The sequence below is a fragment of the Lampris incognitus genome, chromosome 10 (assembly GCF_029633865.1).
Source record: "Lampris incognitus isolate fLamInc1 chromosome 10, fLamInc1.hap2, whole genome shotgun sequence".
In the NCBI taxonomy this organism is placed as follows: domain Eukaryota; kingdom Metazoa; phylum Chordata; class Actinopteri; order Lampriformes; family Lampridae; genus Lampris; species Lampris incognitus.
Genome location: NC_079220.1, coordinates 53,060,844 through 53,087,599, shown reverse-complemented (window position 1 = coordinate 53,087,599; position 26,756 = coordinate 53,060,844). Strand labels below are relative to the sequence as shown.

Genomic DNA, 26,756 nt, shown 5'->3' with positions numbered 1-26,756 from the left:
TGTTCATTTCCAAATTGGAAATGCAGTTTCACATTTTAAAAAGAGTACGCCAACAAATATGAGTCGACATACCTTATTTTAAGGATTTTCTCAGCTTGTCTTTGTCTATGTGATGTCTTACTTTTGACAAACCTGATGAATATTTTTCCGTATCTCTGTCAATAAAATACGTCTACATGCTAGCACCCATGTAATGCATCCAGTGTGCAACACTGACGTCTTCAGCGAGATATTCTGACATTTATGTTTTACAATAAATCACAGTATTAAGGGGTTATGTTATATTCAATCTTAAAATGTAAGACTTGTATGGAAAAAGTGGTCAAACGGCTTCTTTAGCTCAAGGCTTTACCTGCTGCAAAGAAGTGGAGAAGAAAAGCAGGATACCCATTTGGTCAATCTTGGCAGCAAAAAAAAAAATCTTTGTTGCCATAGAAAAATTTAAGTAATGTGTACATTTGGTAATAATTATACTCATTTGTAATCTCTTGGTACTTGTTAAATCTTGTTACCAAGAGTACAGATGGCATTAGTGCAATGGTTTGCCGGTGAACAGATGGGGACCAAGATTAGATGTAGCAGTTAAATGACAATCTGGAAGCCATTGACACCGATATTACAGCAGTAGTCTTACAAAGATGACACGGATAAGAGTGTTAAATATAGCAGTACGCACAGTAATATGTGCCAATTAAAGAAATTAACCCCTCAATCTATTTCATTAGGTGCCAAGATTGCATGGCATTCAAAAAATTGTTAAAAACATTTTAAATCCTGAAACAGTGTCTTCCTTGTTTTTTGAGGGGCTTAAGTACAAGCAAAAACAACATGGAATACAGAGACCGGGAACTCATTTGTCTATCAAGGAAAACAGAAAAGACATTTTCTCATCTTAAAGCCCAACTAATAACCGCGGTGAAAGACTCACAAACAGGGATGATGGAGAAAAGACCAGTTTGCATAAGTGCAACCACATAAGGGCCGTGCGAGGTCAAGTATTCGACGGTGAGCAAACAGACATGCCCACTTTTGGTAATGGTGTGTCAGTGGTACTTGATAATGACCCATGTCTGTGTATAGGGGTTTTCTTTTTAATCCAACACGTCACTGGCTGATTTCACTCATCAGCACACCTTGGACCATGTCACTAGTCGGTGAAATTAGCAGGTGTAGTGTTGGGTTAGAACAAAAACCTGTATGCATGTGGCCCTTCACAGCCTATGACTGAGTATATATATATATGGTATACTGGGTGAGGATGGGAATCTGTGGTCCTTAGGAGGTCACCAATCCCAGTCTTCTGTCACCAATAAGATTTGATTGAAACAGTTCTTGTCACAGCCGGGTTACAGTAAAACCTTCCGACACCCTTTATCTGCCCAGACAGGGCGTGGTTCATTGGTCTGGGGAAGTGCCCTGTATAGCTGGTGTAACTCATACTCAGAAAGGTGAGATCAGTGCTTCAGTTTCTTGGTCAGGCCCATGACCTTGAAGGTGGCTGCAGTGATCTTTTCGTACACCACAAACATGAGAGCGGCTGTCAGTACCGTCTGCAGCAGCTTGGCCTCCAGGCCTTTGTATAAGCCAAGTGCACCGTGCCGTCTGTAAAAGAAAGATTAATTTAGTTATAATTAATTTTTCCATCCCAAAGTCTGTCACTGAGCTAATTTTGCATGTGTGTGCATATACAGTGCATCCGGAAAGTCTTCACACCCCTTCACTTTCCCCACATTTTGTTATGTTACAGCCTTATTCCAAAATGGATTAAATTCCTTTTTTTTCCTCATCAATCTACACACAATACCCCATAATGACAAAGCAAAAAAAGTTTTGTAGAAATTTTTGCAAATTTATTAAAAATAAAAAACTGAAATATTGCATGTACATAAGTATTCACACCCTTTACTCAGTACTTGGTTAAGGCACCTTGGCAGCGATTACAGCCTCGAGTCTTCTTGGGTATGAAGCTACAAGCCCGACACACCTATATTTGGGGTATTTCTCCCATTCTTCTCTGCAGATCCTCTCGAGCTCTGTAAGGTTAGATGGGGAGCGTTGCTGCACAGCTATTTTCAGGTCTTTCCAGAGATGTTCAATGGGGTTCAAGTCTGGGCTCTGGCTGGGCCACTCAAGGACATTCACAGACGTGTCCCGAAGCCACTCCTTCGTTGTCTTGGCCTTGTGCTTAGGGTCGTTGTCGTGTTGAAAGGTAAACCTTCACCCCAGTCTGAGGTCCTGAGTGCTCTGGAGCAGGTTTTCATTGAGGATCTCTCTGTACTTTGCTCCATTCATCTTTCCCTCGATCCTGACTAGTCTCCCAGTTCCTGCCGCTGAAGAGCATCCCCACAGCATGATGCTGCCACCACCATGCTTCACTGTAGGGATGGTATTAGCAAGGTGATGAGAGGTGCCTGGTTTCCTCCAGATGTGACGTTTGGCATTCAGGCCAAAGAGTTCAATCTTGGTTTCATCAGACCAGAGAATCTTGTTTCTCATGGTCTGAGAGTCCTTTAGGTGCTTTCTGGCAAACTCCAAGCGGGCTGTCATGTGCCTTTTACTGAGCAGAGGCTTCCGTCTGGCCACTCTACCATAAAGGCCTGATTGGTGGAGTGCTGCAGAGATGGTTGTCCTTCTGGAAGGTTCTCCCATCTCCACAGAGGAACGCTGGAGCTCTGTCAGAGTGACCATCGGGTTCTTGGTCATCTCCCTGACCAAGGCCCTTCTCCCCCGATTGCTCAGTTTGGCTGGGCGGCCAGCTCTAGGAAGAGTCCTGGTGGATCCAAACTTCTTCCATTTACAAATGATGGAGACCACTGTGCTCTTCGGGACCTTCAAAGCTGTAGACATTTTTTTGTACCCTTCCCCAGATCTGTGCCTCGATACAATCCTGTCTCGGAGGTCCACAGACAATTCTTTTGACTTTATGGCTTGGTTTCTGCTCTGACATGCACTGTCAACAGTGGGACCTTATATAGACAGATGTGTGCCTTTCCAAATCATGTCCAATCCATTGAATTTACTACAGGTGGACTCCAATCAAGATGTAGAAACATCTCAAGGATGATCGGTGGAAACAGGATGAACCTGAGCTCAATTTTGAGTGTCATAGCAAAGGGTGTGAATACTTATGTACATGCAATATTTCAGTTTTTTATTTTTAATAAATTTGCAAAAATTTCTACAAAACCTTTTTCACTTTGTCATTATGGGGTATTGTATGTAGATTGATGAGGAAAAAAAGGAATTTAATCCATTTTGGAATAAGGCTGTAACATAACACAATGTGGGGAAAGTGAAAGGGTGTGAATACTTTCTGGATGCACTGTACATATATAGTCACTCACTTGATTCTGTCCATCAGCAGGTAGGCTATGTTCCTGAGGCTGCTGAAAACACCACCCTTGCCATCACCTTTGTACTGACCAAACTGTTGAATAAGTAGACAGTCGGTCATTGCCTCGAGACGCGACCAGTTATTCGCTTGTGAATGCCAAACAAAATTACATCACCACCAGATTAGATTAGACGAATTAAATGCCTGTTATGGCTCACTTGTATATTGTGAAGGCCAATAAAGGCCTATTAAAATGTTATTCTAGCTGAGGGATTGGCCTTGAATGTATTCCAGGATGAATCACGTATCTCACAAGGCAGATCTGCTCATCGGTGTCCTGGTTGCGACCATGCAATCTTAACATCCGTTGATAAGCTAGTCACGCCATGTACGGAGCACCGCTTATGCCATATTATAAACATTGTGCAAGAAGATCAGAGTTGTTTCATTTCGTGCACTTGCGCACATGAAATGAAATGACACATTTCCCCCAGCCCACATCAGTGCAACACAAAGACAAAAAAACACAAGACCGTTCACTAGTTGTTTTTGTTCAACTTACTGTCATTTCTGAACATGGTTGAAACTGCAGTAATGTTTGAGTACTCCGTTACAAGTCAAACAGAGCCAGCAGTAGCAGTATGCCTATGCCTTCTCTATCGCCAATTCTATTAGGCAAATTACTCCACTCTTCTGAGCTGTCCCAGTCGCTGTTCCACCCACTCTGCCGAGCCAGGGATGGCTGCAGACTACCACATGCCTCTTCCGATACATGTGGAGTTGCCAGCTACTTTTTTTCACCTGACAGGAGTTTCGCCAGGGGGACGTAGGGCGTGGGAGGATCACACTACCCCCCCCCCCCCGAACAGGAGCCCTGACCGACCAGAGGAGGCCCTAGTGCAGCGACCTGGACACATACCCAAATTCGGCTTTCCACCCGCAGACACGGCCAGTAATAAACAACGTCTGTAGGGACGCCCGACCAAGCCGGAGGTAACACAGGGATTCAAACCAGCAATCCCCGTGTTGGTAGGCAAAGGAATAGACCACTACGCTACCTGGACGCCACGGTTTTTGAGCTATTGATGTTGATAGTATTTGTTGGTAGAGGCCATTAACAAGCCTTTTCTGCCATATCTGCTCGCTAGCCACAACGCCTGGCTTCCTCTTTAAACCTGCCACTACTTGTTGTCTTCCTCTGCATTTGGCTGCCACGGTGAAGACAAACGCGTAAATATGAAAGCATTCAGGATTTGGATGGTCATGGATTAGCTATTATCTCAAATATGCCGACTGAAAGTATCAAAAAAGGTGTTTTGCATGTAATCTTCAGAATTGTGGACAAAACGAGGCCCCAAGTATGATCAACCACTTAAGAGCAAAATTTCCTCATTGACTCTACGCCATGTTTAGTTTTCTTCTTGAGTTTGAAGTTTCTTTGTTCATTTTTGTTACCTTGCATTTGACTCTTAAGTATTGGATGTTCCAACAGTGTTAGGCTCAGCTGTCAAAAGTATCACCCCTATGCCAAAGTCTTTACAGTAGACCGAAATAAACCTTTACTAACATGTATTAGTTAGCCTGTGCACATTGATAGGTGTGTTATTATCTACCCTTAGGATAGCCTGGACCGTCTGCAGGGGGTAGGTCGCTGTGGTAGCAAAGGCCTTGGCAATGGCTCCAATAACAAAGATGTCTGCTGATGAAATCTGTGGATCAATACAAAATCAAATTTAGCCCCAGGCTAAATCTACTACGTTTTTCACCTATTTTAGGACAGCGTCAAAAAAAAAGTTCAATTTTAATTTGTGCTGTAAATACCTTGCCACACACACACACATATATCCTAACGCACTTACCATTAACTATTTTAAAGTTGCTACGAATAGTTAATTTTGATGCCTCTATATTACCGACATAAGCAAACGAGAAGATTACATTTTATTTCATCATTTAAAACACTTGTCTCTGGGTCAGATTCCCTGCGAAATCTGACCAACAAGTCCCAGATGGGCTGTACAAAGCCAAAATTAGAGGTCGATTACCTTATCACTGTATAGCTTGCCTACTGATTGCCTGTTTTCAAAACAAATGTACCAGATGGGTGAATGTAGAGCTTTGCGACAAGAGGCGATGCTTATGCAAAATGAAGCTGTTCTTCCATGAAGCATACCCATAGCAGCTTTAACAACCAAATAGATTCATGAAATCTAGTGGCTGTAACAGTAAACAGACCAAAAGTACCAGTCAGAATTTTAGTTAACGCAGTACATAAACTGATCTGGTGGCTCACGACTGCTTGATTGCGAGGCCATATGCACCCACCACTTAACTGACGTATATCAAAAATTACCAACAATTAACTGGACGTGTTAAAATCTGACTGTGTATGAACTGAAAACAAAACCAGCCACACTGTTAAGGGGAAAAGCTCAAAGACTGGATTTGAATTGTGCATCGTGTAGCTGACTGACCCGCCCCTTATCGCTCACCTTCCTCCCTCCTTTGCCTGCACTTCTCTTCATGGCCTCGTAGAACATGAACTGCACAGCTGGGTTGAGAACAAGGACCAGAGAGGGCAGAGTGCCATTCCACAGGGCACCCACCCCTTCATTGGCTATGATCTGGGAGAAGGCATCTGACAACGGGAGACCAAACATCATGGGTTTTAACAAATGGCACACCATCGAAGAAACATGTTTGAATTCTCACACACACACCAAATATGCCCTTATAGTGGGTCTGCTGGAGGTCTTCATTTCTGAACTTTGCCCCCTGCAGCTTCAGTCGGGTGTTGACCACCCACATGGGTGTGGTCAGGATCACGTTCACCGCCCCTGAATGAAGAACATACCGAGATCAGCTTGTCAAAACATGCCCCTCTAGGAACAAATCCCTCAGTCAAAATGTTTCGTGCTTTATGCTTGCTAATCGATTGCTACTAACATAATAAAGATTAGCAGACTGGTTGTGAAAGCGGTCACCTGATATAACCCCCATAAGCAGGTCCTTGCCAGGTCTTGACTTGCCCGAGACAGAAACGGTCAACCTCTTCAGAGTGTTGAAGGTGTAGAAGTAGACAAAGTTGGAGCAGCAAAGGCTGGAAATAACTGGAAACCAACCTCTGTACAGAGACAGCCTGGGAGAAGGGTGTGTGTGTGCAAAGAGGTGTTTTTAGGTCAATAATGTAACGGGGCCCTCGCATCATCAATAGCGACTAAATGCACTGAAACAATTTAGGCAGACTGAATGTGTCGACTGCAAAACTCCCCAGCGGTCGTGACAAAGTATGGTGTTAACGAAATGGACGGTTTGTACTTTTTTCATGGGTCCACGGGTGTAACGCCGGGAAAAGTCTGGTTTGAGGTCACATCAGGGTTTTTACTCCAACCGATTGCTCCAATCAAATTCAGCGGGGTTGGATTCTACCATGAGTTGTGCACAAAAAAAGGACAAAGTGCACCCATGCCTGTGACACTACAACGCAACACTACTTACAGGCCCTCCTCCTTTGCGATCTCAGCCAGGATGACAGGGGTCGACTTTGACTTCCGGTTCTCATCCACTGAAAGAAGAGCAAAACCACGTGTCAGTGACGCCGGACGCTCTGACCGAGTGATACAACTGGACATGGCGAAGTTACCTCCGGGTGCGATTAGTATGTTTTATGGCTATGTGAATAAGACGCCCTTCCCCCTTTGAAACAGGTCTACCGATGAGCTCTGGACCCCCCCCCCCGAGTTTAGAGTCCACTGTCGCTATCAGGAAGTAACGTCAGTCTCGTCTCTGGTAAAACCTCCCCGACTCACCCTGCAGCCGGATCCTCGCTGTATCCAAAGGGAAGAAGACGCTCATCGCCGTCACGCTCCCCTAAGGGCCGACGCAGCGTCATTACTACATTATTAAACGAAGATTAATCATCGAGTCAAATCAAAACCAACACGCTCGTCCACCCCCACTCCCCTAAACACACGCACACACACACCAGTTAGCGGACTTCTAAGTCTCAGATTATAATTGTGTTGACATGCGCCGGTGCTCACCAATGCACCCGCCACAGCGTGCACCAGCGTCTCGTAAGACAGGAGGCCGACAGCCGAGCCGCCGTTGTCGGACATGTCTGCACTTTCTCGCCGCGACGCCTGCCAAAGCTAAACGCCGACTGTTCGCAAAGCACCCGGCAAGAAATAAGTATCTGGAATTAGGCGACCCCCCCCTCCCCCTCTGCTGCTATTCCGTCGTCTTTTTCTTTCTTTTTCTTTTTTTTTGGTCTGCGAAAACGGCCCGTAGACAGGACCGGACCAAGCACGGCCGCTTAGTGTCAAGACTGGTTTCCGATTCACTTCTTCTGTGGTGGTGTACCCCCCGTCGCGTCCAGTAGAACATGCACGTTACATCGCCATCTACTGGCAAGGAGCCGGCTTGTTTTTTCTTTTTTTTTTTTTTGCCCATCGGTTCACACGTACTGTAAAGCAGTGTTTCTCAACCGGGGGGGTCCGCGGACCCCTAGTGGTCCGTGGTGTAATTGCAAGGGGTCCGTGAAAATAAAATATCTTTAAAAAAAAGATCCTATGACATTTATAGAAATAGGATTATTTTACTCAGATGTGACTGAGACCTTTATCTACCTAAACTATAAAGGGTAACAGGACTTTTTTTCTCTAATTACATCTGTTTCACAAGTGTAATTTATTGTATTTTAATAAGAGATCTCGCTCCCGTTTGCATTGTTAAAAGTTACTGCATAAAAATTCTGTTGTTACATCTATCTGAAAGTTACTGAATACATATTCTGTGTTGTTACATATATCTGAAAGTTACTGAATACATATTCTGTTTTGTTACATATATCTGAAAGTTACTGCATACATATTCTGTTTTGTTACATATATCTGAAAGTTACTGCATACATATTCTGTTTTGTTAACTATATCTAAGTTACAACTGAAAGCTCTTATTTTTGCCCCAAAGAGTGAATAAATGCTATAATGCAATTTAAAATGCAGTTTCTACTGTTTCTATCAAATTGCAACCCCCCTCCCCCAAGATGAGGTGGAGGGGTCCTCGGGGTAGATCAAAAATACGCAGGGGGTCCAGGACCCCAAAAAGGTTGAGAACCACTGCTGTAAAGTCAAGTCAAGTCCTCAAGGGGCTTTCCAGCAACACAACATCCTGCCCATAGACCCTCGCATCGGAAGCACAATTAATGTGAAAATGTAAAAATGTAAAAAATAAATAAATAAACGGATGTAAGTTGGCCTTGCTGGTCGATGTGAGATCTCGAATTTTGTCATTGGTCTGATATGTCCATAGAGAACTCTGCAAGAACCAGCGGTGGATCTAGAGATTTTTTTCCTGGGGTGGCAACAGGGGTGGCAAGACTTGTGTCCCAGAGGTGGCAGCTGCCACCCCCTTTGCCACCCTGTAGATCCGCGCCTGTGAGGGGGAGGGGGGATTCTAAATCGGCGACTTCTGTTTGAGATGAGTTTGGCGCGGGTCTCATTGACCTTCACCATGCATGTACATAAAATATACTTTAAAAAACATATTATCTGATTTGTAAATGGGGTGGCAACAGGGGTGGCAAGACTTGTGTCCCAGAGGTGGCAGCTGCCACCCCTGTTGCCACCCCGTAGATCCGCCCCTGGCAAGAACTAATGGAAAAAGTTGAGCGCCTCTGACGTCAGCGTGTTACAGCCGTGTAGTATAGTTCAGTAGCATATTGTAATGTGCATGGGGTCTGACCCTTTAGTCGAGCGGTTAGCGATGCCTCCTGCGGTGCGGGCGATACGGGTTCGCTTCCCGGCCGCGGCACTTCCTGTGGTTGCGGGTTAAGGGTTTGGCGAGTCCTTGGTAAAGCCTATGAGCTGACAGTGATGGGAACACCTCCTCATGTGCCCCTGAGACGTTACTTGGTTGGGAGGTAAATAATGAGATGTCGGCCGAGAGTGATGTCGAGGGATTTTGTTATTTTTTATTTCTCTGCCGTAGTAAATGTTCCGACGATGGCCCCTCGTGTGAGAGCCCGACGGTAATCGCTGTTACGACGTTTAAACGTGTCGTACCAAACTTTGCGACCCACGAAAATTGTGACAGCGGCGACCCCACCGGTCACTAGGGGGCTACCGGCGCAGGGTCATAATTTCCGAAGGGTCGCAGATTTTGACACAACACCGGCGCGCGTTGGACTTTGCTTCTTTCTTTTTTTTTATGACAGGCTGTGCTGTGTTAACACCCAATCCTCACACGCTGTCTCCAGGTCTCCAGACTCGAGAGGGGAGTAAGGGGGGGGGCGGAGAAAATGCTCTATTTTCATTAAACGTTTGCCATCTATTTTGTGTTAGAATTGAAACAAGGTGAGAGATGTCTCGGTACCACAAAGCTGCAATTGATGGTTACTTGGACCTCCTGAAGGAGGCCACAAGGAAGGACCTGAACACGCCAGACGAGGACGGGATGACTCCCACCATATGGGCCGCGTTTCATGGACACGTCGATGCTCTTCAGCTCATATGCAGCAGAGGGTGAGCAGAGCGGACGACCTCTTGATCGCCTGTCTTTTTCATTTTTTTAAAAATTTTATTTGCAATTGTACTCACACCCAGGCTGACGTCTTGTAATCGCCACACCGTTTCACTGTAGCCAGTTTCCAAGTAAGGTGTTTGCTCAAACGCTTGGATTTGGATCACTCAAGTGACACCTGACGTGCGTCGGCTGAGATAGGTTGTGTCACTAAGCGAAATGTTGTGTACTCACTTTCTAGTTTAATACTTGAGAATGCATAAGCAGGCAGCGTCCTTACAGATATATCGAACACACAGTTTGCAAAGAAGGGCCTATATACACTTCTCACAAATCATTGTATTCAAATTTAATAGCTGACCTGTGTGTGTGTGTGTGGGGGGGGGGTTAGTAAAGTAGTGATATGTTTCATACACCGTGATATATTGAAATGTAAACTCCACTCCGGCGTACAATAGCATTGTGTATATGCACCTAAATCTGCGCTCCTCTGCTTGGACTAAACTCTCCCATGAGCTGAGCCAAATGTGTAATCATCCGAAGCCATTCTGTAAAACAAAAGGCCCCTTCATCCCTCACCCCCCCCCCCAGTAGAGATGGGCTGAAATGTGGCACATTCATACTGAGCATTCGTTCACTTTGACGTTCAACAAGGACGCCCCAAATAAGAGAAACAGCACTCAGTGACCCGCATCTTGCTTACATTATAAACAAAATGGGAAAAAAACTTGTGGGTTTTTTTTCCATTTTGGGCAAAAGTGGCTTTGATAAGAGTATCCTGCAAACAGGATCATGACAGGGTGTTGCTATGTTCCCGCTAGTAAGACTTTTATTGCTGTGATTATGGCCCACAGAAGGACTTTAATTCTTAATAGCTTACCAATTAATCTCGGCCATGTTTGGTCGCTATCTTGTAGGTGTGGTGTTGGGCTGGGCAGTAATTCGGTGTTATCGTTTATCATCCTACAGCAGTATTATTGTATTGGGGGAAAAATATGGATATTGTCATGTCATGGTACACAACGTTATTGTCTAAATTAATGACCACTAGAATCTATTATGTAAAATTTCTCCCAAAATTAGGTCTATAATGTTTGAGAAGGTATTATTTGAAACTAGTTTTAGTTTGATATCATACTTTACATTACCCAATGTTATGAGCCTCAGCTGGATTTGTAAATGGGGTAATTTTGCATATGTAAGCAGATATCGTGATATGTATTAATATCATGTAAAATCCGTAATGATTATGATATTTTCCATATTGCATGGTAATAGTACGGTGTAGGTGTTTAAACCCATTTTATAAATTGCTTATGAGCAGCCATTTCATCATATTCGCTTTAACGTTGTTGCAATCCCACATTCCTAGATCACTTTTTAAGAACGAAAATGTGTCTTTAGGAATGAGCAATTTGTGTTTTAACCACTCTCAATCAACAAGGATTTTCTGTCTTATACAGGGGAGATCCCAACAGGAGTGACATTTGGGGGAACACACCACTGCACCATGCTGCAACCAATGGCCACATGCACGTCCTTAGCTTCCTGGTAAACTTTGGTGCTAACCTCTTCAGCTTGGACAATGACTTTCACACAGCCATGGATGTTGCCGCGGCACATGACCACATGACCTGCGTGCGCTTCCTCGATGCTGCTGCCTCAAAGCAGACCGGCGAGAATGTCAAGAGGGTCGCCAACTTGAAAAGGGAGGCCAGCAAGGAAGCAGAGAAACGTGTGAAACTTTGTGAGAAGGTCAAGAAAAGACACCAGAGCAAGATGGATAAGAGGTACCGTGAAGCAGGCAATGGTGGGTCCATTTCAGAGGCTAGTGTGGCATCATTGTCTTTAAACACTGGTACCATGAGCAGCGTCAATGAACAGTTCTCCAAGCTCATCGCTTCTGACACCTCCGACACGCTCTCAGCCAGGGTTAAAGGTACGCTCCAGAAGAAGTTTGGCAAGAAAGACAAAGGTACAATGCAGAGAGCAGGGGGTGATGAGAACGTCATTTTCTTTAAACAGGAGGACAGAACATCCGGGAAACCAGAGTTTGTGGGCGTCTTCAATGAACAGGATGAGAACGACTTAGATGAGGATGAAGTGGCTGGCTTTGATAATGATGATGGCGATGATGATGATGAAACCAGCGAAAGCAAACAGTCTATCTTCAACCGGCCTGGTCTTGGAGGTCTGATCTTCATGAATAAGATGGGTTTGGAATCAGATGACATACCCAGTGGGAGCAATAAAAATCTAGGCTACCTAGTTGAGAATGAGATGTCTGACACAGTGGGAGGTGACGTTGGCTTTCAAGAAGACGGTAATGCTGACCTGCCTTGGAATCAGGAAGAACTTGGACTGGACGATGAGGATGATGAGGAAACCTCTCCTTTGGATGTCTTCTTGGCATCAATCTCATTGCCAGAATTTGCTGTAGCATTCAGCCGGGAGCAACTGGACCTTGAAGCCCTCATGCTTTGCTCTGATGAAGACCTCAAGGGGATTCGAATCCAGCTGGGACCCAGGAAGAAGATCCTGGAAGCTGCTGCACGCAGGAAAAACGCGATGGAGAATCCTGGCATCATGAAGGACAATTTCCTATAATCAAAAAAAACAAAATGAGAGAGTTTAGCTATGTTGTTTGTAACCGAAGATGAGAGGCTATCTCTTGGACAGAAAATGAAGGATTTTAGTTTTGACAAGATATTCTCCAAAATGGAAGTTTTTTTTCTGAGTCATTGAAATACTGCTCTCTGGAGATATAATGCAATTGTGAAGACCTTAAAATCTTTGTGATTTACATTATCATCATTGTGTCAGGAGTAGCAGCAGCGACTTTAAAGCGACAGTAGACAACTTTTTTGTGCTTTAACTTATCATTAGGAAGTAAATGTTGATTGCACAGTGTACCTAATGGCTATAGAAGAATGACACCAACAGTGTTTGGTTCCCCTTTAAGCCTCACTTTCAGGCTTATAGTGAACCAAATTCTGTCAGCCAGCGGGTACGATCTCGCGGGAAAAGGAAGGCTCGATTTCGGAACAAAGGAAACGCGTCAACCATTGCGCGTCCAAAACAGGGAGAGGGTAGCACTTTTGTTCTCCCCGGTAGCTATTGGTAGATATCCCCAGTAGTGGAAATGGCGGAAGGTGGAACAACTTCAGTGACAGTGGAAACTCTACCCGGAAAGAGAAAAAGAACCCCATTGACAGAGGAGGAGGAAAAGAAGGTGAAGAGGAGGAGTGATAGAAACAGAGGTAAAACAAGAGTGAACCTCTGACAGGAATTCACTCAGTGGCTCGATGGAGCGAGCGCCGGTGCTGTATCGCACTCTGTTTCCCCGTCAAGATCTGTTTCTCCCTAGCCAGATGAAGGCGTTCGCATGGAAAAAGGTTAGCCATCGGCTATGATTAGGTTAAGATACGCGTTAGGTTAAGCTTAGGGTTAGGTTGAAGTTAGGTTAGGGTTAGGTTAAGGTTAATCAAGCGGCCCGGCCCGGGGGGGACAGAGTCTGATACAACACCCAGGACTTGAAAAGGTTCCAAACCGACATTCAGTTGTCATTCTTTCTACTGGCTCAGTAAGTAACACAACCTGCCTACTTATTAATACGACCGGATGTTTTTGCTCTGCCTATATCATAGCACTGAGATCAAGGTTTCTAGTTCAAATTGGGATTCTCGCGGTTGTTTCACGCCTTGGACTAGTGGTCACCAACCCTGCTCCCGGACAGCTATCATCCTACCGGTTTTCACTCCAAGCCTAATTCAACACACCTGATTGTACTGATTACCTACTTACCAAGACCTTGATTAATTGAGTCAGATGTGTTAAATTAGGGTTTGGTGTGAAAACCAGCAGGAGGGTAGCTCTCCAGGAGCAGGGTTGGTGACCACTGCTTTGGACAGTACCCAGGGTAACTAATGAACGGACAGCGATCCGGTTGTCTTTACGACATTGGCGCAAACAATAAAAAACACTTGGATACACTAGGGGGAGAGTTGTAAAGTTGTCTACAGCCACTTTAAAGAGCTGCTTCTACATACCAACTTTTGTTAAGTGGCTAACACTATAAACTGAAAATAACATGCAGGAAAGGTTGTTCACCTTGATGTGGATGCTGTAAGAATGGCTTTGCATGAAAACATTATCATACAAACACATCTTAGTAGCTGCAGCCTAAGATCTGTCCATCTTTAATCGAAAATAACTAAATATGGACAGCTACTATTATTATTACTGTTATTACAAATCAGTAACAATGCCTTTTCACGAACTAGTACAAATTCTCAGTATGAGAAAACTTTAACAATATCAAAACAGGTTTTGATTGCTTCTGAGTGATGTGCTATTTTTCAGCTGATTCTAACGTGAATGTTTTCTCATTAATATGACCATTGATTCTGAAGTATCGGGCAATGTTACCAAATGAATACTGAACCAATTTAGGTATGATCTACATGTAACTTATTATTGTAGGTTGTCTATTGTCAAAGAATAAAAGTTGCGGTGCAATAGGTGTTGGATGGGACTTTGTGTGTGTGTGTGTGTGTGTGTGTGTGTGTGTGTGTGTGTGTGTGTGTGTGTGTGTGTGTGTGTGTGTGTGTGCAGACTTGCAGATCTGTTTGAGCACACAATATGTTTTAATATGGACATAACTGGTGAATTGTTTTTTCCAAAGGCCTGCAAGTGTTCTCACATTTTGAGCACCTCTCTCTCTCTCTCTCTCTCTCTCTCTCTCTCTCTCTCTCTCTCTCTCTCTCTCTCTCTCTCTCTCTCTCAATTCAGTTCAATTCAGTTCAATTCAAACTTGCTTTATTGGCATGACAAGCATTCTCATATCGCCAAAGCGTCAATAACATATGATACAAAATACTTAATGTCATAACAAACAATACAAACAAGATAAGACAGTCGAAAACAAACAAACAGACGTACTATATTAATGAAGTGATTTTAGTCACTCCTTGTGCCTCACTTTATGGCAGGCTGCTACATACTTTGCTGCCAACCATGAACACTGGGCTTTCTCCCCTAACAAGTAGGGGACTGCCTGGGCAGAGTCAAAATGTATATGTGTTTTTGTCATTTTTGTGAATTTGAGGTGGTATTCTTGTCTTATATGTTTGTATTTGTCACATGTGGTCAAGAAGTGGAGCTGTGTCTCTACCACTCCTTGACCACAGTGAGACACAGCCTGTCTGTCCTCTCTGGGTAGCCAGGTTTCCCCATGGCCAGGCTGTGCTCACTGTGTGTACATTGTCCAGGTGTTTCTCAGTGTGTTAACAGTCATATTCTGCCACGGTGTACTGTCTATTTAGAGCCAAATAGCGTTGAAGTTTACTTTGGGTTTTTGTTGTTTCAGTCCAATAGGTTTCATAATTTTGTTTTTGTTGATTGACAGTTTGGTTGGGTCGAATTTGTTGAGGAATGACGTCACTGTCCTGAGGCTGGTTATTATTAGTGGTGTTAGAAGGGTCTAATGTTAAGTCTGTTGAGCGTCAGGACCAGCTGTCTGAGGGGACTCTTCTCTATGTTCATCTCTTGGCTTTTGGGGGATTTATAATGATAGGATAATGAGGGATTTGTAATGATAATTCATCTCTCTCTCTCTCTCTCTCTCTCTCTCTCTCTCTCTCTCTCTCTCTCTCTCTCTCTCTCTCTCTCTCTCTCGAGGCGTTTCTTACGAAAAGCAAGGCGGAAGTAGGAGAGGCTAACGCTAATGCGCGAGTTTCCGTAATTGTGTTACTCTAACAGCAAATAGCGTCACAATGCTGAATATGTGAACACGGCGTTGATCGGCGCGGCGCAGATATTTACACCCGAAGTATTACCGGCGAAAGCCAAAGCCGGCTGACGACAAACAAACACACAAACAAACGTGTGATTAGCGGTAGACTAGACCAATCACGGTCGGCGGGAGGCGCGACGTGGGCGGAGCTTAGACCGGGACGATTTCAACGCGCCGTCGTTCGGGGCGTGTGCGTGTGGCTGTTTAACGCGATTATGTCGACGATCAGGTAATATGGCCCCTCTAGCCTAGCGGTTTACCGCAAAATGTCGCCAAATATGTGTTTGCGTGGAAGGGACGGTGTCTTCGGCGCTGGAGCAGACCTCGTTGGAAAGGCAGCCACCGTCTCTGCCGCCGCCGAGCTCGACCCTACTCTTCTTCGTGCGCGCTGAGCAGCCCCTTTAGTTTGTAGATACGTCGCGCCCGACGAGCCGACGTGAGTCCGCGGACGCGCCGCCGGACGCGCGGCTTCTCCCTCCCTGCGGGGTGTTGGCGAGGGCTGCAGCCGTTTGACTCGACGACCGGTGTGACTCTCCCCGTCGTTTATTTTGACCCCTTTTCCCCCCCCTTTTGCGGACCTGTACAGGCTCGCCGAGGTGAAGTGAGGCATGGCTGAGGTTATCCCGGGCGGCGCCAGTTCGCCGTCGCCCGCCGCTCACCCGCCTCGGGAGGACGTCGCCGACGCGCCGCCGGGGGTCTCCGCGGGCGGCGAGGACTACCTGTTCGCCGAGGCGCGGCACCCCAACACGGTGTTGCAGGGCCTTAACAGCCTGCGGCTCAACAACGCCTTCTGTGACGTCACCCTCTGCTGCGGGGGACAGGAGTTCCCGTGCCACCGTATTGTATTGGCGTCCTTCAGCTCCTACTTCCAGGTGGGCGTCGCGCATCCCCGCCAGCCTGCACGTGTTGGCACGCGTTTGAACTCTCGCTGCCCGAGAAGCGTGTCATCCTGCCCCGGCTCTCACAGACACAGCTCAAGAGTTCATATGCGCGTTTATTTTGTTATTTGCTTTTGCTGTCATGTCAAATCAGTTGTTAAGAGGGACACCGTGTTGTAATGTAGAGTAGTGGTTCTCGACCTTTTTGGGGTCCTTGACCCCCCCCTGCGTATTTTGGATCTACCCTGAGGACCCCTCCACCTGATCTTGGGGGAGGGGGGTTGCAATTTGATAGAAACAGTAGAAACTGCATTTTAAATTGCATTATAGCATTTATTCACTCTTTGGGGCAAAAATAAGAGCTTTCAGTTGTAACTTAGATATAGTTAACAAACCAGAATTCTTATGCAGTAACTTTCAGATATATGTAACAAAACAGAATTCTTATGCAGTAACTTTCAGATATATGTAACAAAACAGAATATGTATTCAGTAACTTTCAGATATATGTAACAAAACAGAATTTTTATGCAAACGGGAGCGAGAGCTCTTATTAAAATACAATAAATTACACTTGTGAAACAGATGTAATTAGAGAAAAAAAGACCTGTTACCCTTTATAGTTTAGATAGATAAAGGTCTCAGTCACATTTGAGTAAAATAATCCTATTTCTATAAATGTCATAGGATCTTTTTTTTAAAGATATTTTATTTTCACGGAACCCTTGCAATTACACCACGGACCCCTGGTTGAGAACCACTGATGTAGAGTGACCATGTGTTTGTGTCATCATTTGAATCTTGCCAGGCAATGTTCTCCACCGACCTGATAGAGTCCAGACAGGAACGGGTCGCCATCAACGGAGTGGAGCCTCAGATGGTTGGCATGCTGGTGAGCTACGCGTACACGTCAGAGGTCTTCATCTCGAAAGCGAATGTCCAGGTGACGTGTGTCCGCTGTCGTCATTGTCTTTCTTCACTGGCTCTTGCTCCAGTGAAGAGCTGCACTAAAGCCCTCTCTGACTTGGTCTAGGCCCTGCTGGCAGCAGCTAACCTGCTTGATGTCATGGCGGTCCGAGAGGCCTGTTGTCAGTTCATGGAGCGTCAAATGGACGAAATGAATTGTGTGGGGATACACTGCTTTGCTGAGGCTCACTCCTGTAAGGTCCTGGAAAGGCGCAGCATGGACTACATTCTTGAGCACTTCAACAGTGTCTACCAGCAGGTGCGCGACTAACGGATCCATATATTTTAAAGGTTGTCTTATCAGTGCACGGCAATACTTTGCTCCCGGGGCAAAGTATGTCTTCGGGAATGTATGGGAACAGATCTAATAGTCTCATGTACAGTCTATTGTGTTAGCCGTGTTCAGATTATCACTGTATCTTTTGTCGCCAGGAGGAGTTTCTGTCTTTGTGTACGCACAAGCTGACTGAGATTATTGCCAGTGACCATCTTAATGTGCCCAAAGAGGAGATGGTGTTTGAGGCCGCCATGTTATGGCTAAACAAATGTGATTCCCGCAAACAGAGCTTTGAAAAGGTCAGAAATAGTTGGATGCATTTTTGGCAACCCACACATTCCAGAGCCATTCATCATCATTTCTTGAAGCCCTACTGAAAATCATAGCAGTCTTTCCATAGCCTAAGTTGCTTGTCTCAATATTTGTGCATAGATGTTAGTGCATATTGGTTTGCATGTGTCGGCTCTGTCTATGCTTGGCATATGTTGATAATTTCAGCCATATACCTTTTGTCCTTTTGTGCATCCATGAAGGTCTTGGAGCATATACGCCTGCCTCTTGTAAGCCCCTACTACCTCCATGATGTGATTGAATCTCTGGATGTTGTGAGGGAGAATCCAGGCTGCCAAAGGCTCATTTCTGAGGCGAAAGACTACCTCCTGCTTAAGGACCGCCGTGGGGAGCTCTACTGCCATAGGGCACGGCCACGCAGGTCCACTGGTAAACCCACATGTATTTACACTGATGCTTGCTGCGTGCACAGGCATCTGCAGACACATGAAAGGGGTTATGTTATTATAGTTTCTTTATTTCACATGTTCTTTTTTTTTTTTAACGTTGACTCTTCAAGTTCATTTTCAGACGAGGTTTTCTGTTTAGTGTTCATTAGTGTTTTGCTCGGTTGTTGTTGCAGATACAGTTTTTTGGTTGAAGCTTTAATATGTTGTTGTAAATCTCTGAAAGAGATACGCCCGTCGTGTCTCTTTTTACATACACACAGGAAACTTTGGATGGGCAGTTTGACAGCTGAGCCAAGTCATCATTAAAATACACTGTCGTCGTAAAATCAAGGGGAAATTATGTTTTTAGTTATTGAAGGCATAGTTTATTGATGATGAAGTCCTCTTAAATCATCACTGTTCTGGCTTTTTTTTTTTTTCATTCAGTAACATTTAGCTTGTGCCATCGCATGCCTTAACACTGCCTATTAAAATCTTGTCTCTTGTATTAAATAGGCCACAAAATGCATCCCAATGACCAGCATGCTGGTCCTTTTTTTTCATTAATGAAGTTAATGTCTCTTTGAAACCAACACGTCCCCTTCGGCTCACGACTCTTTCCTCCCCCTTGTTTCCATGGCAACAGGGACAGCCGAAGTAATCGTGACAGTGGGAGGAGAGGATGACAAGGTGGTGCTTCGCAGCGTCGAGAGCTTCGACCCAGTGACTAATCAGTGGAAGAATCTGGCCTGCCTGCCTTTCGCTGTTAGCAAACATGGCCTTGTCGTGTCAGGTGAGACGCTGATATCGACGTCATTTGGATTAAAGACCCAATGAATTCGGGATCAAATGATAGGTTTCCAATCCAGATAGTGCCCCCTCCGAATTGAGCTGCCGTTGAACCATGTTGTGGGAATGAAAAGTCCCCTGTAGAAGCTATTGGTTATATTGATATTTGATAACGCCATAGTTTCCTTTAAGCCATCTGTCTGATTCTGTCTTGCTGTAATACTGTCCTTCTCCCATCTATAGGCTCTACTCTGTATTTGGCAGGAGGGGAATTTCCTGATGGTTCAGCTAGCCGGGAGATGTGGCGATATGACCCCTGCTTTGACTCATGGATAGAGATGGCGCCCATGAATGTAGCTCGCTCTGAATTGGGTGAGAATATAACCGTATGTCTTTATACATACTCAATAATCCAGGTAAGGAAATCACAGAAAGTTGAATCAGTTCATCTGGACACAACTTTTATTGAGAGTAACGTTTCATCACTCATCTGAGTGACCTCTTCAGTCTCAACTGACTGCAGGTATCCCCACCCTTATAAACAATACAGTGACATAACGGCCAAAAACAACGGTCGGTTTCATATGCAAATTGCCATGACCATTAACTAGAGTTACATTGGCAATGTGTACTATTCACAGAGCATTGGGTAATAGTTGCAATCACAGCAATGTACTCTTTGGTCCCCCCGCACTGACACAGTAGCCAAGGAAGGGGAGAAATCCCACATTAAACAGGCCCTGGTTAAGTGTGGTTATCCTAACTGGGCATCTGTCAAAGTGTGGAAGGCGCCCAAACAGTGCACCAGCCAATCGATGAGAGGAGAAAGACAACAGCTGCCTAAATGCAAACCGGTGGTGATTCCATATGTGGTGGGAGTTTCGGAACAGGTGAGACACGTATTTTACAAACACCGCGTCTCAGTTGCTTTCCAATCCCAAAACACACTGCGCCAGAAATTAGTCCACCCCAGGGATCTGGTCCCCGACACAAACGGAGCAATATACCGTGCGCTGTTAAGTGGTGGGGGGATTGCTGTGACTTGTACATTGGGGAAACCAAACAGACGCTGGCCAAGAGGATGGCACAACACAGAAGAGCTAACCCGTTAGGCCAGGACTCTTTAGTCTATACCATCTACAGGCCAGTAGCCACTCTTTCAAGGACGAGGATGTGCACATCCTTGATAAGGAGAAACGCTGGTTCGAAAGGGGAGTCAAAGAGGCCGTCTATGTGAAGAAAGAATGACAATCCCTGAACTGAGGAGGGGGGCCTAAGAGTACATCTGTTGCCATCTTACAATGCTGTAATTGCAACTATTCCCAAATCCTCTGTAAGTCTAGTTCATGGTCACAGTAATTTGCGTATGAAATCAATCATTGGTTTCAGTCGTTATGCCACTGTATTGTCTATAAGGGTGGGGATACCTGCAGTCGGTTGAAACTGAAGAGGTCACTTAGATGAGTGATGAAACGGACACAACATTTATTGATTATCTCAATAAATGTTGTGTCCAGATGAACTGTTTGACCTTCCTGTAATAACCGCATGTCATTACTTTAATGCAGTATGTACTTTGTCATGTGTCATTCAGTTTACACTTAACCAACCTTCTTATGGCATAATTGGCAAAGGTTGTGCTCTTGAACTCCCTGATTTGGATTTTGATATTTTTCTCATCGCCTCGTTTTTTTTCGCAGGCCTGGTGATGCTTGATGGCTATGTGTTTGCAGTGGGTGGATGGGAGGGTCGCTCTCGCCTGGACTCGGTGGAGTGCTATGACCCCCACACGAACACCTGGCAGTTCATGGAGTCTGTCAAGATGGCAGTCACCAGCCCTGCCGTGGTGGCCCTTGATGGACTCCTCTATGTTACCGGTATTAAATGCAGGGGTCACGTACATGAAAGTTAAACAGGGATTTTTTGAGATTGTGGTTGTTTATAAAGGGTATTGGATAAACACAAATGACCGCACATTCCAATTCATTGGCACTTCCTGGTATGTTTGTGTTGTGTGGATTTCTATTCTGTCTACCAATCAAACTTTGGGGGGCCTAGGTGGTGCCGTTTTAGAAGATGGTGATGGCACAGATCTGGCCCAAGTGTACAACCCTAAAACTAGTGTGTGGACAGAGGTGGCTCCTATGCAGATCGCCCGCTCTGGTTCAGCGGCCTGTACTCTGAAAGGAAAGATTTACGTTATAGGTACTTGCACCTTTTTATACCACATGGTTCTATATATAACGAATATAAACATAATAAGTGCCCTCCACTGAGCAGCAAGTACATTAAACATTCTGCTGAGGGGACATCGCTGCTGATGGCTGTCGGTTATTATTGTCTGTCTTATCCCTTCTTCTTTAAGGTGGCTGGCATGCATCAACGGAGAACACTGACAAGGTGGAGTGTTACAACCCAAAGACCAACCAGTGGACAATGTGTGCTCCCATGAAGGAACGCCGATACCGGCCAGGTGTAGCTGTGGTAGATGGGAAGATCTATGTGCTGGGAGGGGAGGAGGGCTGGGACAGGTGAGCGGCTGATTCTGAAAAAACCGGAAAAGGCTTTTGCATCCAAGGTGCTTTTTTATGGTTTAAATGAAGGTACGCTGCTTTTGAACCCAAACCTCATAAGAAAAGGGCATTAGGCATCATTTGGAGTCCTACAGACAAAAACTTTGCTGATTGATTCAGGATTGAGAAACTTTGCTGAACTTGGTCCCACTGCGGCAATTAGGTCTTCAAAAACCTTAATATCTCCTTTTCAAAAAGCGAAAGCTGGCAGGACAGCCTTCGTTTATTTAAAGTGGTTTTAGAAAACTTCTCAACTTTCGCCCCCTAGCGTTTCTGTTTTTGCGCCGCTGTCGCAAAGAGCCGGATCGCTGTCTGTTCATTAGCAGCCTGGCTACTGTGCCAAAGCATGAAACAACCGTGAGAATCCCAATTTGAACTAGAAACCGCGACCTCAGTGCTGTGATAAAGGCCGAGTAAAGCATCCGGTAGTATTAATAAGCGGGCAGGTTGTGTTACTTACTGATCCAGTAGAGAGAATGCCAACTGAATGTCGGCTTGGAAACCTCTCAAGTCTCGGGTGTTGTATTGAACTCTGTTTCCCCGTTGAGATTTGTGTCCTCCTAGCCAGAGTGCAATACAACACCGGGACACTCGATTAACCTTAACCGAACTTTAACCTAACCCAACCTAAACCTAATAGTAACTGATAGCTAACCTTTCCATGCAAACGCCTTCGTCTGTCTAGGGGGGGAAACCGAGTTCAATACAACACCGGAGCTCGCTCCATCGAGTGAATGCCTGTCTGAGGTTCACTGTTGTTTTACCTCTGTTTCTATCACTCTCCCTCAAACTCTTCTACCATGGTGCAGATGGGTGGAGAAATGGGGTAAGGGTGATTCTGAAGGAAGAGTATGTCAAAAAGTGTGTTGAAGGTGAAGAGAGTGTCGGACAGAGTGATGAATATGAAGCTGGAAATTGAAGGTGTGATGATGAATATTATCAGCGCATATGCCCCGCAAGTTGGGTGTGAGATGGAAGAGAAAGAAGAATTCTGGAGTCAGTTGGATGAAGTGGTGGAGAGGGTACTCGATGAGAAGAGAGTGGTGATTGGAGCGGACTTCAATGGGCGTGTTGGTGAAGGGGACAGAGTTGATGAGGAGGTGATGTGTAGGTATGGTGCCCAGGAGAGAAATGTGGAAGAACAGATGGTGGATTTTGCGAAGAAGATGGAAATGGCTGTGGTAAATACATATTTCAAGAAGAGGGAGGAACACAGGGTGATGTATAAGAGTGGAAGAAAGTGCACACAGGTGGACTATATCTTATGCAGGAGGTGTGACCTGAGAGGGACTGGAGACTGCAAGGTGGTGACGGGAGAACGTAGCTAGGCAGCATCGGATGGTGGTCTGTAGGATGACTTTGGAGACCAAGAAGAAGAAGAGCGTGAAGGTAGAGCCAAGGATCCAACTCACTCCAGAATTCTTCTCTGTTGTATGGAGTTCAGGCAGGAGTTAAGACAGACACTGTGTGGTAGTGAAGAGTTGCCGGATGGCTGGGCAACCACTGGAGGGAGACACCTACGAAGGTACTTGGTGTGTCATCAGGACAGAGGAAGGAAGACAAGGAGACTTGGTGGTGGAATGAGGAAGTACAGCAAAGTATACATAGGAAGAGGTTGGCAGAGAAGAAGTGGGATAGTCAGAGAGGTGAAGAAAGTAGACAGGAGTGCAAGGAGATGCAGCGTAAAGTGAAGAGAGAGGTGGTGAAGGCAAAGGAAAAGGCGTATGGTGAGTTGTGTGAGAGGTTAGACACTAAGGAAGGAGAAAAGGACTTGTACTGATTGTCTAAACAGAGGGACCAAGCTGGGAAGGATGTGCAGCAGGTTAGGACAATGAAGGATAGAGATGGAAATGTGCTGACAAGCAAGCAGTGTGTGTTGAGAAGGTGGAAGGAGTACTTTGAGGGGCTGAGAGAGCGAGAGAGAGAGAGAGACTTCCATTCTCATCATGTAAATATCAACTGGTAAGCTAAGAAACAACAAAATCTCAAAATCTGTGTGTGTGTGTCGGCCCTGTGATGGCCTGGCGGCCTGTCCAGGGTGTCTCCCCGCCTGCCGCCCAGTGACTGCTGGGATAGGCTCCAGCATCCCTGTGACCCTGAGAGCAGGATAAGCCGTTCAGATAATGGATGGATGGATGGACTTCCGTAGCATCGGGTAGCAGGGGATAATGTAAGAAGTCCGTTTTTAATCTTAGCACATTTGCAGGGTCCATGTCTCCAAAGTCAAGAATTGGTTTGAGTATAAGTCATTGGACAGCGTCTGTGTGATCAGCCTGTTACATGTTTTTATCAAGGAACTGGAATTCTCCAGTGTACAGATTTGGCAGTGTTGCTGTTGAATTGGTGTGTAGGACTCCTCCTTTGGCCAAAAGTAAGAATGGTTTTGGGATAACATTAGTAAGGCTGGCAAACTGTTTAGGATGACAGAAAAAAAAAACTAATTTAACATAAAAATCATCACGCTAACAAGTCTCCATTTGTATCTAATGCCCCTTTTCCACTTCATGGTACCGGCTCGACTCGCAGAATGTCGTTTTCCATTACCGTAACAGTAGCCCCTCAGTACCCCCTCAGCGTAGCTGGTCTGCATTGGTTTTGGTACCCGCTCCAGTTTTTTTCGAACCTCGACAAAGGTGGTACCAGAAAAGTGGTAACAGTTACCAAAATGCCGGTATTTTCCGAAAAGGTCGAGTCGAGTTGGTCCGGTACCATGTAGAGAGATATAAAACAGACTAGGTATTTCCGTCCATCCAGTCCCCCGCTACAACAGTCACAGTTCTTTGCAATGGCAGTGGTTCAAACGGCTGCCGCGGCTCTGACCATCCTGCTGCGTTGATTTGAATTGGGAAGTCCGTGCTACCGTCATTCAGTTTCTATGGTACCACCATATAAATGCGAATTATACACCCGAAAATTTTTTTTATTTTCCTCACAATCTCGTTTTTGGCTGACTGAGACTAATAATCCCGTGCGACTTGTAGTCCGGGGAAATACGGTACTAGTTTTTGAAAGCTTAAACGATTTGCTGCATTGGACTATGCTGGAACCCAAGAAGATTCAGGAAGGTGGTGGGTTAATCCAGTACCAAAGCAGTCAGTGACTTTTTGTGATGGCCTGGCGGCCTGTCCAGGGTGTCTCCCCGCCTGCTGCCCAGTGACTGCTGGGATAGGCTCCAGCATCCCCGCGACCCTGAGAGCAGGATAAGCGGTTCAGATAATGGATGGATGGATGATTTCAAAACAATGACACAAGATGCTTTGAATTGGGTCTGGGTTCAGAACAAGCGAACCAGTCATTTAAGCCGACTGTGTTATGGACATGTCCTAGTCGGGTCTTCCCTTTCCCTTCAGGTACCATGATACCATTGAGCGGTACTGCGACGAGACTGATCTGTGGGAGCTCGTCGGGGAGATGCCCACTAGCCGCAGCTGGCTTAGCTGCGTCTCCCTCCAGCTGAGGAAGGACGCCCATATGGGCAGCTGCCACGGCCCGCCCGCCAACACGATTATCTTAAACTGAGGGAAGGACGGACGGAAAGCTCTCGGGTGCCATTTTTTCCGAAAAGGCATCCCGACCAACCTTCCGAGGCTCCTTTTGCTGTCTTACGGGACGGCAGTTGAGAGATCAGCGCTTCCGGGACAAAGAACCGGACAGCGGACGGCTGAGCAGGGGTGCCATCTCGTGCCTGGATCTGGTGAATCACTATTTTCGAGGGCTCCGAAATACAATCTCGCTGTTACCATAGGCACATTTTTATCTGTTGGCAGCTTGTCAGGTGTGTTTACATGGGTAACGTATCGCTGTGGGGGGACGGGGGCGGTTGAAACTGTTGTCGACCCACGTGAATCCATGGTTACTGTGATTTATCAATGACTCGTCCACCAGTGAACTCTTTCTTCATTCTGTTTTGTTTGTGGAAATGGTCGGGGTGTTGTGTTATGGATGTTGGCGCACTGCAGATCTGTGATCCACGAGTTTCCCAGCCAAAATGAGTATTTTTGTATCTTTTTTTTTTTTGTGTGACTATATTTATTTGGGACTTGTTCAGCTGTGACATTTTGCTTTCAAGCTAAATAAAAATCACTAAATATTTTGTCTTATCAAAAGATGGAGCCCAAGAATATTCTTGTGACTCGAGCTGTTAGAGCGTCGCTAATGTAAAGAATTAACTGTATGCAAGTAGTGATTTGTAAATAAAATTAAAAAAAAATCGAAATGTCTTCACTGCCTGTTATTGTACTGTACCCAGAGGTGGGTAGTAATTGAAAGTACTTGAAATAAACAATAAACGATACTCACAGAATTTCCACAATCGAGATGTCGTTTGAGAAGTTGCCCCCCCCAGCAAACCGGCACATGCTTCCTGCTTCAAGGTTTACAAGATGGCAGTGAGACCAGCTATGTTGTATGGTTTGGAGACGGTGGTGTTATGTTGTGAAAAAGACACGACAGGCGACGCGCTAGTTGGAGTGTACTCCATTTAATCAACACAACTAACTACCTTTTCTCACGTGACACCCCCCCCCCCCCCACACACACACACACACACAAGAACCGAAGTGTGATACTCGGTCACAAAGTCACGCAGGTGCACGAGGCCGGGTACGTGCACGGGCTGAGCGGGGCACAGTTGCAGCACTAGCCTCAGGGTTTGGCTCTGTGACTCGTAGCTGGACAGGAGGGGCTGAGGTGTAGAGCTGCAGCGGGACTGGGGTTTGCTGAGGTGTCAAGCTGTGAGGCTGGTAGGGCGTCTGTAGGGGCCGCACCCAATCCTGGCCCAAGAGGGGACTGTACCTTGTGCAGGCGGCTAGCATGCCTGCGAGTGCCATCAATGAGCCCGAATGTGGCTGGGCCGAGCTGTCGGCTCACCTGGACAGGATCTGACCAGAATGACTGTAGCTTAT

General features: G+C 45.5%; 3 protein-coding genes across 7 annotated transcripts; 2 read left to right on the top strand and 1 right to left on the bottom strand.

Moving 5' to 3' along the window:
• Positions 1-1,445: 1,445 nt before the first annotated feature.
• slc25a17l (solute carrier family 25 member 17-like) lies at positions 1,446-7,593 on the bottom strand. Of its 2 annotated transcripts, none has more exons than XM_056287823.1 (9): positions 7,378-7,593; positions 7,144-7,204; positions 6,833-6,899; positions 6,319-6,473; positions 6,055-6,171; positions 5,827-5,972; positions 4,948-5,043; positions 3,345-3,427; positions 1,446-1,602 (listed from the first exon to the last, which is right to left on the bottom strand). In XM_056287823.1, the coding sequence occupies exons 1-9, from the start codon at positions 7,450-7,452 to the stop codon at positions 1,455-1,457; spliced, it is 948 nt and encodes a 315-aa protein (XP_056143798.1). In that variant the 5' UTR covers positions 7,453-7,593; the 3' UTR covers positions 1,446-1,454. The 2 variants fall into 2 exon arrangements, with proteins under 2 accessions (XP_056143798.1, XP_056143799.1); XM_056287824.1 differs by having other exon boundaries at positions 7,144-7,228; positions 7,378-7,477.
• Positions 7,594-9,635: 2,042 nt separating this feature from the next.
• anks4b (ankyrin repeat and sterile alpha motif domain containing 4B) lies at positions 9,636-13,678 on the top strand. Its single transcript, XM_056288298.1, has 2 exons — positions 9,636-9,858; positions 11,320-13,678. The coding sequence occupies exons 1-2, from the start codon at positions 9,698-9,700 to the stop codon at positions 12,461-12,463; spliced, it is 1,305 nt and encodes a 434-aa protein (XP_056144273.1). The 5' UTR covers positions 9,636-9,697; the 3' UTR covers positions 12,464-13,678.
• A 2,063-nt stretch (positions 13,679-15,741) lies between these two features.
• On the top strand, positions 15,742-26,062 carry si:ch211-256e16.3 (kelch-like protein 20). Of its 4 annotated transcripts, XM_056287965.1 has the most exons (12): positions 15,801-15,879; positions 16,237-16,522; positions 17,337-17,471; positions 17,562-17,753; positions 17,927-18,070; positions 18,305-18,491; positions 19,137-19,283; positions 19,523-19,651; positions 20,980-21,156; positions 21,338-21,484; positions 21,645-21,810; positions 25,203-26,062. In XM_056287965.1, exons 2-12 carry the CDS (start codon positions 16,259-16,261, stop codon positions 25,369-25,371), a joined length of 1,857 nt encoding a protein of 618 aa, XP_056143940.1. In that variant the 5' UTR covers positions 15,801-15,879; positions 16,237-16,258; the 3' UTR covers positions 25,372-26,062. The 4 variants fall into 4 exon arrangements, with proteins under 4 accessions (XP_056143942.1, XP_056143940.1, XP_056143941.1 ...); XM_056287967.1 differs by lacking the exon at positions 16,237-16,522 and having other exon boundaries at positions 15,742-15,879; XM_056287966.1 differs by having other exon boundaries at positions 15,816-16,522; positions 17,337-17,420.
• Positions 26,063-26,756: the final 694 nt, after the last annotated feature.